The sequence below is a fragment of the Medicago truncatula genome, chromosome 4, assembly GCF_003473485.1.
Source record: "Medicago truncatula cultivar Jemalong A17 chromosome 4, MtrunA17r5.0-ANR, whole genome shotgun sequence".
NCBI lineage: Eukaryota > Viridiplantae > Streptophyta > Magnoliopsida > Fabales > Fabaceae > Medicago > Medicago truncatula.
In genome coordinates, this window is record NC_053045.1 from 23896874 (window position 1) to 23910543 (window position 13670).

A 13670-nucleotide genomic window follows, 5' to 3' on the forward strand; every position below is an offset into this window, starting at 1 on the left:
GCTTTTAAGCCTTAGCATAATTTCTATTATGGGTCCATACCCTACCACAACGAAATACGCAAAACGTTGCATATGGCCCTATACAAGAACAATTTTTTTACCTTTGCAAAATCAGGCGTTGTTGTAGACTCAAAATGTTGTAGATTCTTTTCTTCAGGTACTACCAATGCAAAGATCCATAAGCTAATCACTATTTCTGGTATCCGCAACACAATATCTCTGGAAAATACCTTGGCTTCCCAATCCTCAACGGGCAGCCTAAGAGGAGTGATTTCTTATTCATCATTGAAAAAAATGCAAAACAGGCTGGCTTCTTGGAAAAGGAAACTTCTCAATAAAACAGGTAGACTTACTCTAGTCTCATCTGTTCTATCCTCCATTCTGACATACTCGTTCAAAGATCACTCATTGGCCTTTAGACTCGCTTCAACGACTTCTTATCCAAATATATTGGCTTCCCCAAAATATTTGTGATAGCATTGACCAAACCACTCGGAATTTTATTTGGAGATAAGGTATCCATCTTGTGAATTGGAAAACTGTTGCTAGCCTGAAAAAGATTGGTGGATTAGGCATTAGAGCAGCAAGATAAGCTAACATTTGTCTCCTAGGGAAGCTAGTTTGGAACATGGTGCAAAAGAAAAAAAATTGTGGGTGAATCTTCTTTCCAACAATTATTCAAGTGGCCACAATTTCCTTCACACAGCAGCAGCCCATCGTAATAGCTCCCCTTCTTAGTCATCCATAATTCGAGCCTAAAATGTTTTAAAAAGCGGTTACACTTGGAGAGCCGGCTCGGGTAATTCTTCTTTTTGATACACTAATTGGAGCTCTCTTGGCCTACTCAGCACACAGGTACCTTATGTTAATATACATAATCTTCATCTAACGGTAAAAGATGTTTTCACTATCGGCGGGCAGCACACTCAATTGCTATACACTATTCTTCCATCAGATATAGCAGAAGTCATTAACAATACTCATCTCAATTTTAATGCTTATATTTGGTCTCACAATAGCAACGTTGTTTACACTACAAAGAACAAATACAATTGGATTTTATCTCAAACATAACTTGTAAACTATAATGCTAGTTTTTGGTCTTGAATTTGGAGAATGAAAATTCCGGAAAAATACAAGTTCATTCTTTGGCTTTCTTATCACAACGCTGTTCCCACTTTATCTCTTCTCAACCACATGAACATGGCCAATTCAGCCATATGTAGCAGGTGCGGAGATCACGAAGAATCCTTACTTCACTGTGTTTGGGACTACATATTTTCTAGCATTATTTGGCATAATGTTGGCTTTTCGAGTCCGAATTTCTTCTCTTTCTCTTCGGTGCTGGACTTGTTGAAGGAAGGAATTAGCAGCCGCGGTTCCACTACCTTTCTCGCAGGTTTGTGGTGGATTTGGAGACACCTCCACCTCATGTGCCTTAATAATAAAACTCGTTCAGTTTACCGCCTCAACACCATTATTAACAGTACAACAGACATTATCAACCGTTGTTTGCAAAGTACACAAGCTCTCCCGCTCAAGTGAGGCTTGTCCATTGGAATAATAAAGATCATGCTTGTTCAATTCTAAATGTCGATGGAAGCTGCTTCGGAGATCCTATTCGTACTGTTTTTGGAGGTGTGATCCGAAACTTCATAGGTGGTTATGTTGCTGGCTTTTCGGGTTTCATCAATAGCCCAAATGACATCTTGTTTTCTGAATTGACAGCGTTGCACCGTGGTCTTACAATGGCACCTAGCATGGATTTTCCAGTTTTGGTTTGCTATTCCGACTCGCTTCACGCAGTTAATCTCATAAACAGTGACACCTCCCATTACCATGTCTATGATGTGCTCATCCAGGACATTAAGGACTTGCTGAATTCTAGAGGTTACACACTCCACCACACTCTCAGAGAGAGCAACCAAAGTGCGGACTTTATGGCGAAATTAGGAGCCTTTGCAGATGATGTTTTGACAGTTCATTCCACTCCTCCTGAAGGCCTGTTACCGCTACTTAGCATGGACGAATTGGGAACTATCTTCATTAGGAGCTAGTTTGTTTATTTTCCCTTCCTGTTTTTTCTTTCCTTTTCCTGTTTTTCTTCTTTAATTAGCCTTGTAACCAAAAAAATTCTTTTTATACCGAAAAAGAGACTATGGTATTAAAATATTATTTATTCCGAAGGGGCATAAATTATCAAAGGGACTATGCTATTAAGATTATTCTTAATTCCGAAGGGACATTATACCGAATAGAGATAAAGGTCTTAAGAACAGTCATAATTCTGAAGGGATAGAAAAAGTAGATGAGGAGAAGAATATCTCGTTAACACAAGCTGGAAGGAGAAGAGAGAAAGAGTTCTCGACAACTCAAGAGAACTGTTTGTTGTGTGGAATGCACTATGTGAAATAAAAATATATTATATTATATACCAAAATATATTTCAGGTCAAACGCTAAAATATATTAGATTGCATACCAAAATATTTCAGGCGGTTTAGGGTTGTTGATGGCAGGTGTGATAGACTTTCGCCTAAAACCTAGAGGATGGAATTTCTATTCAGATACCAGAGGAGGAATACATGGCTGGAATGGATACATGCAAGCTTAATCTACACGGTCGTGTTCTTTGGCCAAAGGGTTCCTCACCTCTTACTGTGGTTTCCTTAAAGGCGAAGCTATCAACCGTCTAGAACGGCCTCTCACACTGGGGGATTCAATCTCTAGGTAAAGGCTATTTTGAATTTACTTTCACTAATCTAGAGGATGTTAGAAGAGTTAGGTCAGTCTCATCTTGGAATTTAAGCCCTGGTTTCCTTAAATTGTTTGCTTGGTCGACACACTTTAACCCTAAATCCCAACAAAATACGAATGCTCAAGTATGGGTTAGAATCTACGGCTTGTCTCAAGAATATTGGAGGAAGAATATTCTTTTCTCTATTGTTAGTGGTGTAGGATCCCCAATTTGCACTGATACGGTCACAGCTAAACCTATGATAGAGAGAACGTTTGGTCAATATGCTAGGGTTCTAGTAGATATTGACCTAACACAGACCCTAAGATATTCACTGCTTGTAGAGAGGAAGGGTTTTGCTTTTTATGTTGATTTGGAGTATGAAAATCTTCCAGATTTTGTACTTACTGCAGAATGATTGGACATCACGTTGATTATTGTAAAAAATGGCATCCTGAACCTGAAGCTAGACAAGACACAGTTGAGAAACCGCCCAAGAAAGTTTATGCGCAAAAGAGAGATGGCAGACAGGACCAGGTCAAAACAAATGAAGCTATTGATGTGGAGAAAGAAGTGGTTAATCTAGATGAACAACAGATAGCAGGTCAGAAGATTAATGAGGATGAATTGGCCAGAAAGAAATATGCTGAAAAAGGTAAAGCACCTGAAAGGCTGAGCCCTGAAGAGTTGTTAAGGTTAAAGGACAATCAATTACATAATGAACTCAATGAGTTAACTGATAAAGTAACAAATGAGAAAAACGTTGAAAGTTGTGAAGATGATGAAACAGTTTCACAAGGTTCTTTTGTTGCTGACAGTCAACGCCATGATTCACCAGTTGAGGCAAATGAGGAGGAAGAGGAACATGCTGATCATACTCCAGTCAGAGTAATGGACATGGATTTCCTGAAGAAATCTTGGAATCATATGATAGAAATAGAAGTAGAAGAGGAAGATATTTCAGCAGATGCTGCAAAGTCCACTAATGTGCTTGCTCAAAATATTGTGGACAAGGATGATTTTCAAATGGTGCTCCCAAAGAACAGGAAAAAGTTACAGAAAAAAACAATTCAAACTACCAAGGGAACTTACACAACCAGATCAAAGGTTCCTCAAAAACCTTTCAAATGAAGTGCATTTATTGGAATGCTAGAGGTTTAGCTAACAACCCCTCAAGGTTAGCACTAAAAAATCTTATTACACAATATCACCCTGATTTCATCTTTATCTCTGAACCATGGATGGATTTTGACAAATTCCCTAGAAGATGGTTAGTGAACTGGAACCTAAAACTATTTGCAGTTAACTCTAGAAACAATCTCTCCCCTAATCTCTGGTGCATTTGTAAAACCCACCTTAACCCCCACCTCTTTGCCATAGATAGCCAACACATAACATTCTCAATCACTGAAAATAACCACACTTTTGCCTTATCTGTCATTTATGCTTCTACCAAATACATTATTAGAAGATAGCTGTGCAACTCTTTAAACCTTTTACAAGCTCAACTTGCAATGCCATGGTGCTTCATTGGGGACTTTAACTCCATAATAGGCGCCCATGAACATAGAGGGAGGTGTAGCCCTGCCAGATTGCCTATGGAAGAATTCCAAATTTGGTCTGACTCAAATAACCTGTTTCACATTCCCACTAGAGGTGCAGCCTACACTTGGTCCAATGGAAGAAATGGTAACAGACATACTGAAAGGAGACTTGATAGGGCAATTTGCAATCAAGCTTGGATGGATTTTTTCACCTCTACATCAGTCACAACTCTTATCAAACACAAATCTGACCATTACCCTTTACTTCTTGATTTTCAAATAACAAACTCAACCTTTGCTTCCAGTTTTAAGTTCATGAGGATGTGGTCCTTTCACCCTGATTGTATGCAAATTGTTCAAGATTGTTGGGATGCAAATGTAATTGGTTGTCCAATGTTTGTTCTAAATCAGAAGCTAAAAATCTTGAAAAGTAAGCTTAAAGATTGGAACAAACATGTATTTAGCAATGTCCATGAAAATGTTAAGCTTGCTGAGATGAAATTGAAACTAATTCAAGACAACATTCAAACCTTTGGAAACACTGAAAACTTATTGTCTGCAGAAATAGAAGCTCATAAGATTTTTGAAGATGCTCTAGCTAGAGAAGAAATGTTCTGGTAAGAAAAAGCTAGGTTAAACTGGCATCTGCATGGAGACCGAAACACTAAATTCTTCCATAGAACAGCCAAAATCAAATCAGCCACCAAACTCATTACAACCCTTCAAGATGGTGACCTTGTGCTTACAGAAAAATCCCAGATAGCAGATCATATTGTTAATTATTATAATAATCTTTTTTGTACTAACAGTCTTTTGCAGGAACAGTTACTTGTTGAAGAAGTCATCCCTCTCTTAGTTACAAATGAGGTGAATGCAATGCTCACTATGTTACCCTCCGACCAGGAAATTAAGGCTGTAGTCTTTGCTCTCAATAAAGATAGTGCTCCTGGCCCTGATGGGTTTGGTGCATTTTTCTTCCAACATTTTTGGGACATAGTAAAAAATGAAGTGATTACTGCAGTGCTTCAATTCTTCACTTCTGGATGGATTCTGCCTGGCTACAACTCAAATATCATTGCTCTAATTCCAAAAGTTCCAAATGCTATATCAGTTGACCAATATAGGCCAATAGCAATGGCAAATTTCAAGTTTAAAATTATTTCTAAAATTCTTGCTGATAGGTTAGCTCAGATCATGCCCTCAATCATATCAAAAGAACAAATGGGATTCATTCATGGCAGGGATATTAAAGATTGTATTTGTACTGCTTCAGAGGCTGCTAATCTTCTTCACGAAAAAACTTTTGGTGGTAACTTAGCCCTGAAGATTGATATTACAAAGGCATTTGACACTATGGAATGGCCTTTTCTTCTCCAAGTCTTGAAGCAGTTTGGATTCAATGACACTTTTTGTAATTGGATTGCAGTGATTCTCAAGTCAGCTTTTCTCTCTATTTCTATCAATGGAGAATATCATGGTTACTTTAATTGTACAAGAGGGGTGAGACAGGGAGACCCCTTATCCCCTCTCTTATTTTGCATTACTGAAGAGGTTATAAGTAGAAGTTTATCCCATCTTGTGCAAGAAGGCAAACTTAAGCTTATAAAAGGTACTAGACATTTCAGAGTCCCTTCTCACTCCTTTTATGCTGATGATTTGATGATATATTGTAAAGGTAATATTTCTAGTATTCAAGCTATCAAAGATATATTTGTTAGATATGAATTAGCTTCTGGTCAAGTCATTAGTAGTGCAAAGTCTACTATTTTTTATGGTTCCATCAATCAAGCTAGACTCAACCAAATTGTCAACATTCTGAACTTCAACGTTGGTTCTATGCCTTTTAATTATTTGGGAGTTCCAATTTTTAAAGGTAAACCAAAAGCTTGTTATCTTCAACCCATTGCAGACAAAATCAAGCTCAAACTCTCTAATTGGAAAGCTAGTCTCCTTTCAATGGCTGGTAGAGTTCAGTTAGTTCAATCTGTAATCCAAGGCATGCTTATTCATAGTATTTCTGTTTATGCTTGGCCAATTTCTCTGCTCAAAGATTTGGAAAAAGATATTAGAAACTTTATATGGAGTGGGGATAGGGAAAAAAGAAAGTTGGTTTCTGTTTCTTGGAAGAAAATCTGCAGGCCTTATGCTCAGGGTGGTTTGAACCTGAGGTCCCTCATCAGTTTGAACCATGCCACTAATTTGAAATTTTGTTGGAACTTGCTGAATCTGATGCTCCCTAGGCCACTCTTTTAAAGGATAGGGTGTTGAAGAATGGGATAGTTATAAAGCATCACATTTACTCTTCTCTTTGGAGTAGCATCAAAGAAGAGTATGTAGTCATTCAAGACAACTCAATTTGGTTATTAGGTGATGGTAGGGATATAAATTTCTGGAATGATCCCTGGTTTGGTGCCTCTATATCTCATCTTCTCAACATACCTGATACAACCAGAAATTTGTTCACATCAACTGTTAATGAATACATCCTTAATGGTCAATGGCATCTCCCTTCTCAATTCATTCAATCATTTCCTGACATAGCTCAATTGATTCAAAATGTTCCAATTCCTATTTCTTCTAAAAAAGATCAATTAATGTGGAAACATTCTGATACTAGTGACTTGTTGCTGAAGGAAGCTTATATCTTTAAAAATCAAGAATTCCAAGATCTGCACTGGCCCAAGTTCATTTGGTGTAAAGAAATTCCTCCAGCAAGATCACTTTTTGTCTGGAGATTCATGCATAACAAAGTCCCTACAGATGAAAACTTGATGCTTAGAGGCTGCAACATCCCCTCAATGTGCAGTCTTTGCTTGCATTCATCAGAAACTGCTTTCCATTTATTTTTTGAGTGTCCCTACGCCACTAAGCTTTGGAACTGGTTAGCAAACATCCTCCAATTATCTTTTAATTTCTCTTCTAAAGAAGACATTTGGAATTTATGTGATAGGGCTTGGTCTCCTCAATGTAAAATTGTTGTCAAAGCTGCTTTGGTTAACCTTATCAATATCATCTGGCATGCACGTAACCAAGCAAGATTCAACAGTAAGCAAATCCATTGGAAATCAGCACTTTCAATGATAATAGCATCTACTTCTCTTTCTGGAAATAACACTTCCAAAGCTTCTAATAATTCTATCGTAGATTTTACCATCCTCAAAGCTTTCAGTTGTGTTATTCATCATCCTAAGGCTCCAATGATCAAAGAGGTTTTGTGGAATCCTCCTCAAGTGAATTGGTTGAAGTGTAACATTGATGGTGCATCTATTGGTAATCCTGGAATCTCTGCTTGTGGGGGGATTTTTAGGAATCATAATTCAGATGCTATTTTTTGTTTTTCAGATCCTATTGGTATTAGCACTTCTTACATTGCTGAACTTTGTGGTTTCATGAAGGCCATGGAGATTATAGATCAAAAGCAATGGAATAACATATGGATAGAAACTGATTCTTCTCTAGTTGTTCTTGCAGCCAAGTGCACGAATAAGGTTCCTTGGAGGTTGAGAAACAGATGGGACAATGCTATGATCATTTATCGTAGGTTAACCTGTGTCATTTCTCATGTTTATAGGGAGGGTAATCAGGTTTCAGACTCTTTAGCAAATTATGGTTTATCTTTGAGTATTTTATCGGTTTGGGATGATGTTCCTGAGTTTGCTAGCCCTAGCTTTAATAGGGATAAGTCTGGTTGTTCCTCCTTTAGAATTTCATCTTGATTTTGGGAGTTTTGGTTTAGTCCCCTCCCTGTGTATCTTGTTGATCTTTTTATTGAATTTTGGGGTGGGTAGCTCTTTGCTTCCACCTTTTTTTGCCAAAAAAAAAAATAAAAAAATTTCAGATTGTGTTTCAAAATGTTCTAGATTGCGTTCAAAAATATTTTAGCAAAATTGGGGACTAAGAAAACACTTTCTAATAATGATTAAATTAATTATTTAATTTATCATTTCTAAATAATAAAATATATAAATATATATTTTTTCTTCAGTGCTTACTTCATTCATTTAATTATGCACCCCCTTATAGGTACACCCCCATACTAAACACTACTAATGTGTGTTCCATCTTATATGGAACTTCCACTTTTTTAAATCACACAACACTAGTTCTACCATGGGAATTTGTGTTTAGTCTTAACTCAATTTCCACACATGTTTAAACATAATTTTAGTCAAATTTAAAATATTATCACAGGAGTGTAACATTTTTAATATAATTAATTATAATAAAAAAGTATAATTCGTTTGTTGAGATATCTTGATTGATATATCGTAATAGTGATTTTTTAGAGAGAATGTTGTATCCTTTAGATACACACATGGGTTTTGACATTATTCACCAGATGATCTAAAATAAAATCGAATAAAAAAATATAATATTTGGAAATATTATTGTTTTTTTTACAAGTATTGTTGGAAATATTTATTCACTTTTTTTAGGTTTTGGTTAAGAACAAGGCAGCCGCACAATAAACCTTGTGCAATAATGAAGCACATTGAAAACCTCCTGTGTTTCACCAACTATTGAGCACATTACACTATGACTTATCCTAGAAAAATTCATCTCATATCCATCCTACTTTTCGTGTTCATATTCCCACACATTGAAGCCCACAATGGCGGGTTCACCGGCAAATTGATTCCTAGAAACTCTTCCAAGGATTTTTTCAATCGAAACACTATCCAATCCCCCGTAAGTGCCAATCATTATGATTATCTCATGGAACTCTCGATCGGTACTCCACCGGTAAAGATCTATGCTCAAGCAGATACCGGTAGTGACCTTATATGGCTCCAATGCATTCCTTGCACTAACTGTTACAAACAACTAAACCCTATGTTTGATAGTCAGAGCTCCTCCACTTTCTCCAACATCGCATGTGGATCAGAGTCATGTTCTAAACTCTATTCAACCTCGTGTTCTCCAGATCAAATCAATTGCAAATACAACTATTCTTATGTTGACGGTTCCGAAACACAAGGAGTGTTGGCACAAGAAACACTTACTTTAACATCAACCACAGGGGAACCAGTGGCCTTTAAAGGAGTTATTTTTGGATGTGGACACAACAATAATGGTGCTTTCAATGATAAAGAGATGGGTATAATAGGTCTTGGAAGAGGACCCTTGTCACTTGTTTCTCAAATAGGTTCTTCCCTTGGAGGCAACATGTTTTCTCAATGTTTGGTTCCATTCAATACTAACCCTAGTATTTCAAGCCCAATGAGTTTTGGTAAAGGAAGTGAAGTATTGGGGAATGGTGTGGTTTCTACACCTTTGGTTTCTAAAACTACTTACCAAAGTTTCTATTTTGTTACACTGCTAGGAATTAGTGTAGAAGATATTAATTTACCCTTTAATGCAGGTTCTTCTTTAGAACCTGCTGCAAAGGGTAATGTCATACCCCAAATTTGGCCCGTTTGAAATCTTTTATCCGTTTCTTTTACCATTTAAAACTCATTTTTGTGTCGTCTTTAATTATTAAAAAAAAAAACTGTCATCTTGCATTTAAGTCTCTGCTCGCTTTTTACAACAGTTAAAATCACTTCATCCGTTTTTTTTTTTTTTTTTTTATATATAACTTTTAGACGCATTTTATTTTTAAAAGTTTTAGTCGTAACGGTCAAGTCTTTTTTTAAAAGGTCTAATTGTATTTTAAAAGTCGCATTTTTTTAATCATTTCAGACAAAATTTCGGCAGGGAGGATACTTTGAAGGACCTCATGTCAGATTTCAAAGGGACTTTTTTTTTTTATTATTAATTAATATTTTATTTTTATTTTATTTGTCATTTTTTATTTTTATTTTTTGTTTATTATTATTTTATTTTTTATTTTTTATTTTTTTTTGAAAAAACAAAGAAAGGAAAGTCAATCACGTGACTTTCTTTCTTCTTTCCTCTTTTTTTTTTTCTTTTTTCTTCTTTTTCTTCTTTCTTTTCTTTTTCTTATTATTTTTATTTGTTATTTGTTAAGTCTTTGTCCCCAAGTCTCCAACAGGGGTATTTTGGTCTTTGATATGTACCAGAGCCAACCCTATTTTGTCACTATAAATACACTGTCTAATCATTGGGAAGAGGGCCTGAAAAATCACTGTAGCCGCGTCAGAGTCAGAAAACGGGTCACATCAGTCCCTCAATCAATACAAACCCTAATCCTTTCTCTCTCATACCAAATACAGATCAAACACAAAAAAAAATCACAAAAAAATATGAACATCACGAAGAACTCATGAACATTCATTCTCCATAACACCTTCCAAATATCAACATAATCACGACAAACTCATAAGACTGACTCAAAACACCACGTAATCACCATAAACTAACAGAATCAACTCAACTCATCACAAAAACACCAAAACCGAACGGGATCTAAGCAAAACGAACCGAACCGGAGCAAAAAGAAAGCCAATCAGACCGGATTCAAGTCGGATCGGAGAATTTCAGCAAGAAAGAGGTGCATCCGAGCTTAAAGTAGTAGATTCCTTCCTCTCAGCTTTGAAACCAGAGGTAATACGTTCTTCTTTCTCTCCTTCCGATCTGCTTGGTTCGTGTTTGTTTGAAAACATTTGTCAAAATTTTTGTTGATGAAGCTTTTTCTAGATCTAGTGTTTATGTGGTTTGTTTTCAAAATTTTGAGTGTGGATTCGTTTAGAGAAGGGAAAGAGGAGCAGTTTGGAGTATTTGTTTTCGAAAAAGAAGTAAAAAAAAAATTCCGGCGCGGCGGCGGCATGGACCACCACCGCACCGAAGGAACTCCGGCCGCCCCTCTTCATCTTCTCCGGCGGTTTGTTCTTGAGAGAAGGGAGAGCTTCTCTCTCTAAGTTTAACTTAGAGAGAGAAGGTTTTTGTTTTATGTTTGTTTTTTTGGTGAAACCACTTTATATAGTCTCATTATTTTATTTTAATTCCATGTGTGCTGTTCCATCGTATTATCGTATATGATTATAGCTAGGCCGTCAGATCGTAGATCTAACGGCCGATGATGCATCTTGTATTTGGTTGAGTGTTTGTTTCTTTTGTGTGGAATACTGCGTGCCTGCTGTTGAACTGTCAGATCGTTGATCTGACGGTCACTGTGCTTCCAGTATATCCTCCCTTTTTTCTGTTTTTTTTTTTAAAACCGTTGGATCTTAGATCCTATGGCTGTGATGAGATCTTGGGATTCAGATCTGGACCTCTGGATTCATCCAACGGTCCAGATGAGATCCTGCTGAGCCAATTTTGTTTTTTTTTTAATTAATTGTTCTTTATCATTTTTTAATACTTTTTACATTTTAATGCTTTTAAAAATTCCAAAAATATTGTTCTTATCATCTTAATTTTCTCTAATTTTTAAAATCCATCCTATTTGTTTTCTTTTAAAATTTTTTATTTATTTCTTATATGATGATCTTAATTGTTGCTTGTCTTTATTCCTTGCTTTTTATTTCTTATGTCTCATTCACCATGATATTTCTTATGCTTACTAACGATTTAATTTTTGTCTTGAATCATAGCATGCACATTTAATTTTCTCATCATCTTATTTCGTCATTGACTTAGTGTGTATAAATAGGGAATTGATGTAATTTTATTTCTTGCATTTTTATTTTGGCATAAAGGCCTTAGGGTTGTATTTAGGAATTGATGTAATAATGTAGGTAACACAAGCACCGACACTTGCACCGACACTACCACAATTTATTGACCGCTTTCCGCTCGTTTTTACGACGTTACGTTAGTTTTCACCGTTAGTTTAGAAAAATCATTTTTCTCAAAAAAAATCAAATATGCAAAACTTCAAAATCATTTTCTTAATAACTTTTTTTCCTTTATTTCTTAATCAAACTTTCAATTAACCTCACTCATTTCGTTTATCTCATGCCTTGAGGCCTCTTTCTCTTCTTAAAACCATTTTCAAGAAAATCTTAAAATTAACCTAACCCACCAAAGATTTTTTTTAGTGGAACTACGTCGGTTTTGATCCCTTTCCCAAAAAGGGTACGTAGGCAGAGGACTTGTCCTTCCAAATCAAATAAAAATAACCAAAAACATACTTCTTCTCCCTCCATTCTTTCACTTAGATTTTTTAGGTAATAATTTTTTCAAGTAAGCCAAACGAATTTAGCACAAGATAATCTAGGTAAGCGGTTCCTTCGGAGTACCGAAGTCGTTTAGGGTGCTTAACACCTTCCCTATTCGAAACCAACCCCCGAATCCAAAGTCTCGATAAGGGTTTTTACTCATTTTTTCCCTTCCCACGAATAAAAATTGAGAGTTCAAAGATTGACGATTCAAATCAATCAATGGTTTGATATTCGAAAATCGGGGAGCACAGAATGGCGGCTTCACTGGGGATAAGATCCTATGCGGGTTAAACCCACCTTACTTTCTTTATTTTGTGCTTTATTATTTGTTTACGCTTTGTAAATATTTTCTTACATGTTTACGTGAGTGGTGAGATAAGCTCTACACCCGAGCTTGAGGGAAACTTAAGATAGGACGGTGGTATAATCATAGTTCCATGCCAAGAGTACTCTTCGGTATTGGCACATGTGATAACCCCACTCAACGGAGGGATCTTGGAAGTATATATTGTCAACGTGAGTACTCATGTTTGGCATGCTATTTTCAAGTGACCTTTGAAGTTGAGGACCGTTAGTCACCTTTAACCCATCTTGGCCTTTTAGGACGTAGTGCGGTGGCTAATCGAGAGTACTGTTGAATTAGTTGATACGCGATACTACACCCAAACGAGACTTTCCGACGAATATAATTGGAATGGGAGTACTCCCGTCACCCGATAAATATTCGGAAGTGGTTAAAGACTTTGGGAACTTGGTAGAACCCTTGTTACAAGTGCAATTTAAAACCTTAGTCCTTACCAAATGGCGTTGTTACCCTTTGACTCCAGCATCCTATGTGCTTTAGTATTATCATGCATACATGCATCCATTCATAAATATTTTTTCCATTCATCGAAATTTTTTTGAAGGACTTATAAAAGCTTTGTTGTAAACATTGTAGATATGAGGAGCCTTAGGCAATATAGTTTCAGGAAGCCAGATCTCTTGAGTTTGAGGAAGCTAGGGAAGAAAGTGGTTTGTACGGACGATTTCTACAAGCAACATGGAAATTTGATGGGTGTTGTTAAGACAGATATTGACGAAGGGCTTCTCAACGCTTTTGTTCAGTTCTATGACCCGAGCTACCATTGCTTTACTTTTCAAGATTACCAGATCCTTCCCACCTTAGAGGAGTACTCTTGTTGGATTAATTTACCAGTGTTGGACAAAGTACCTTTCAGTGGCCTCGAGGAAACTCCCAAGCACTCAACCATTGCCGCAGCCCTCCATCTTGAAACGGACGAAGTGAAAGCACATCTCATCACTAGGGGGAAATTTTTGGGTT

At 36.6% G+C, this 13670-nt stretch overlaps 1 protein-coding gene across 1 annotated transcript; it reads left to right on the top strand.

The window, feature by feature from the left end:
- Window positions 1-4250: 4250 nt before the first annotated feature.
- LOC112420814 (uncharacterized) lies at window positions 4251-7996 on the top strand. Its single transcript, XM_024780508.1, has 3 exons — window positions 4251-4897; window positions 5090-6448; window positions 6598-7996. Exons 1-3 carry the CDS (start codon window positions 4251-4253, stop codon window positions 7994-7996), a joined length of 3405 nt encoding a protein of 1134 aa, XP_024636276.1.
- The last annotated feature ends 5674 nt before the right edge of the window (window positions 7997-13670 follow it).

Excerpts from the sequence above, each read along its gene's own strand:
- LOC112420814 (XM_024780508.1), top strand. The coding sequence starts at position 4,251 with ATGCCATGGTGCTTCATTGGGGACTTTAACTCCATAATAGGCGCCCAT. Across the intron at positions 4,898-5,089 it reads GCTAGAGAAGAAATGTTCTG|TCTTTTGCAGGAACAGTTAC; the intron begins GTAAGAAAAAGC and ends TTGTACTAACAG. Across the intron at positions 6,449-6,597 it reads CAGGGTGGTTTGAACCTGAG|CATCAAAGAAGAGTATGTAG; the intron begins GTCCCTCATCAG and ends TCTTTGGAGTAG.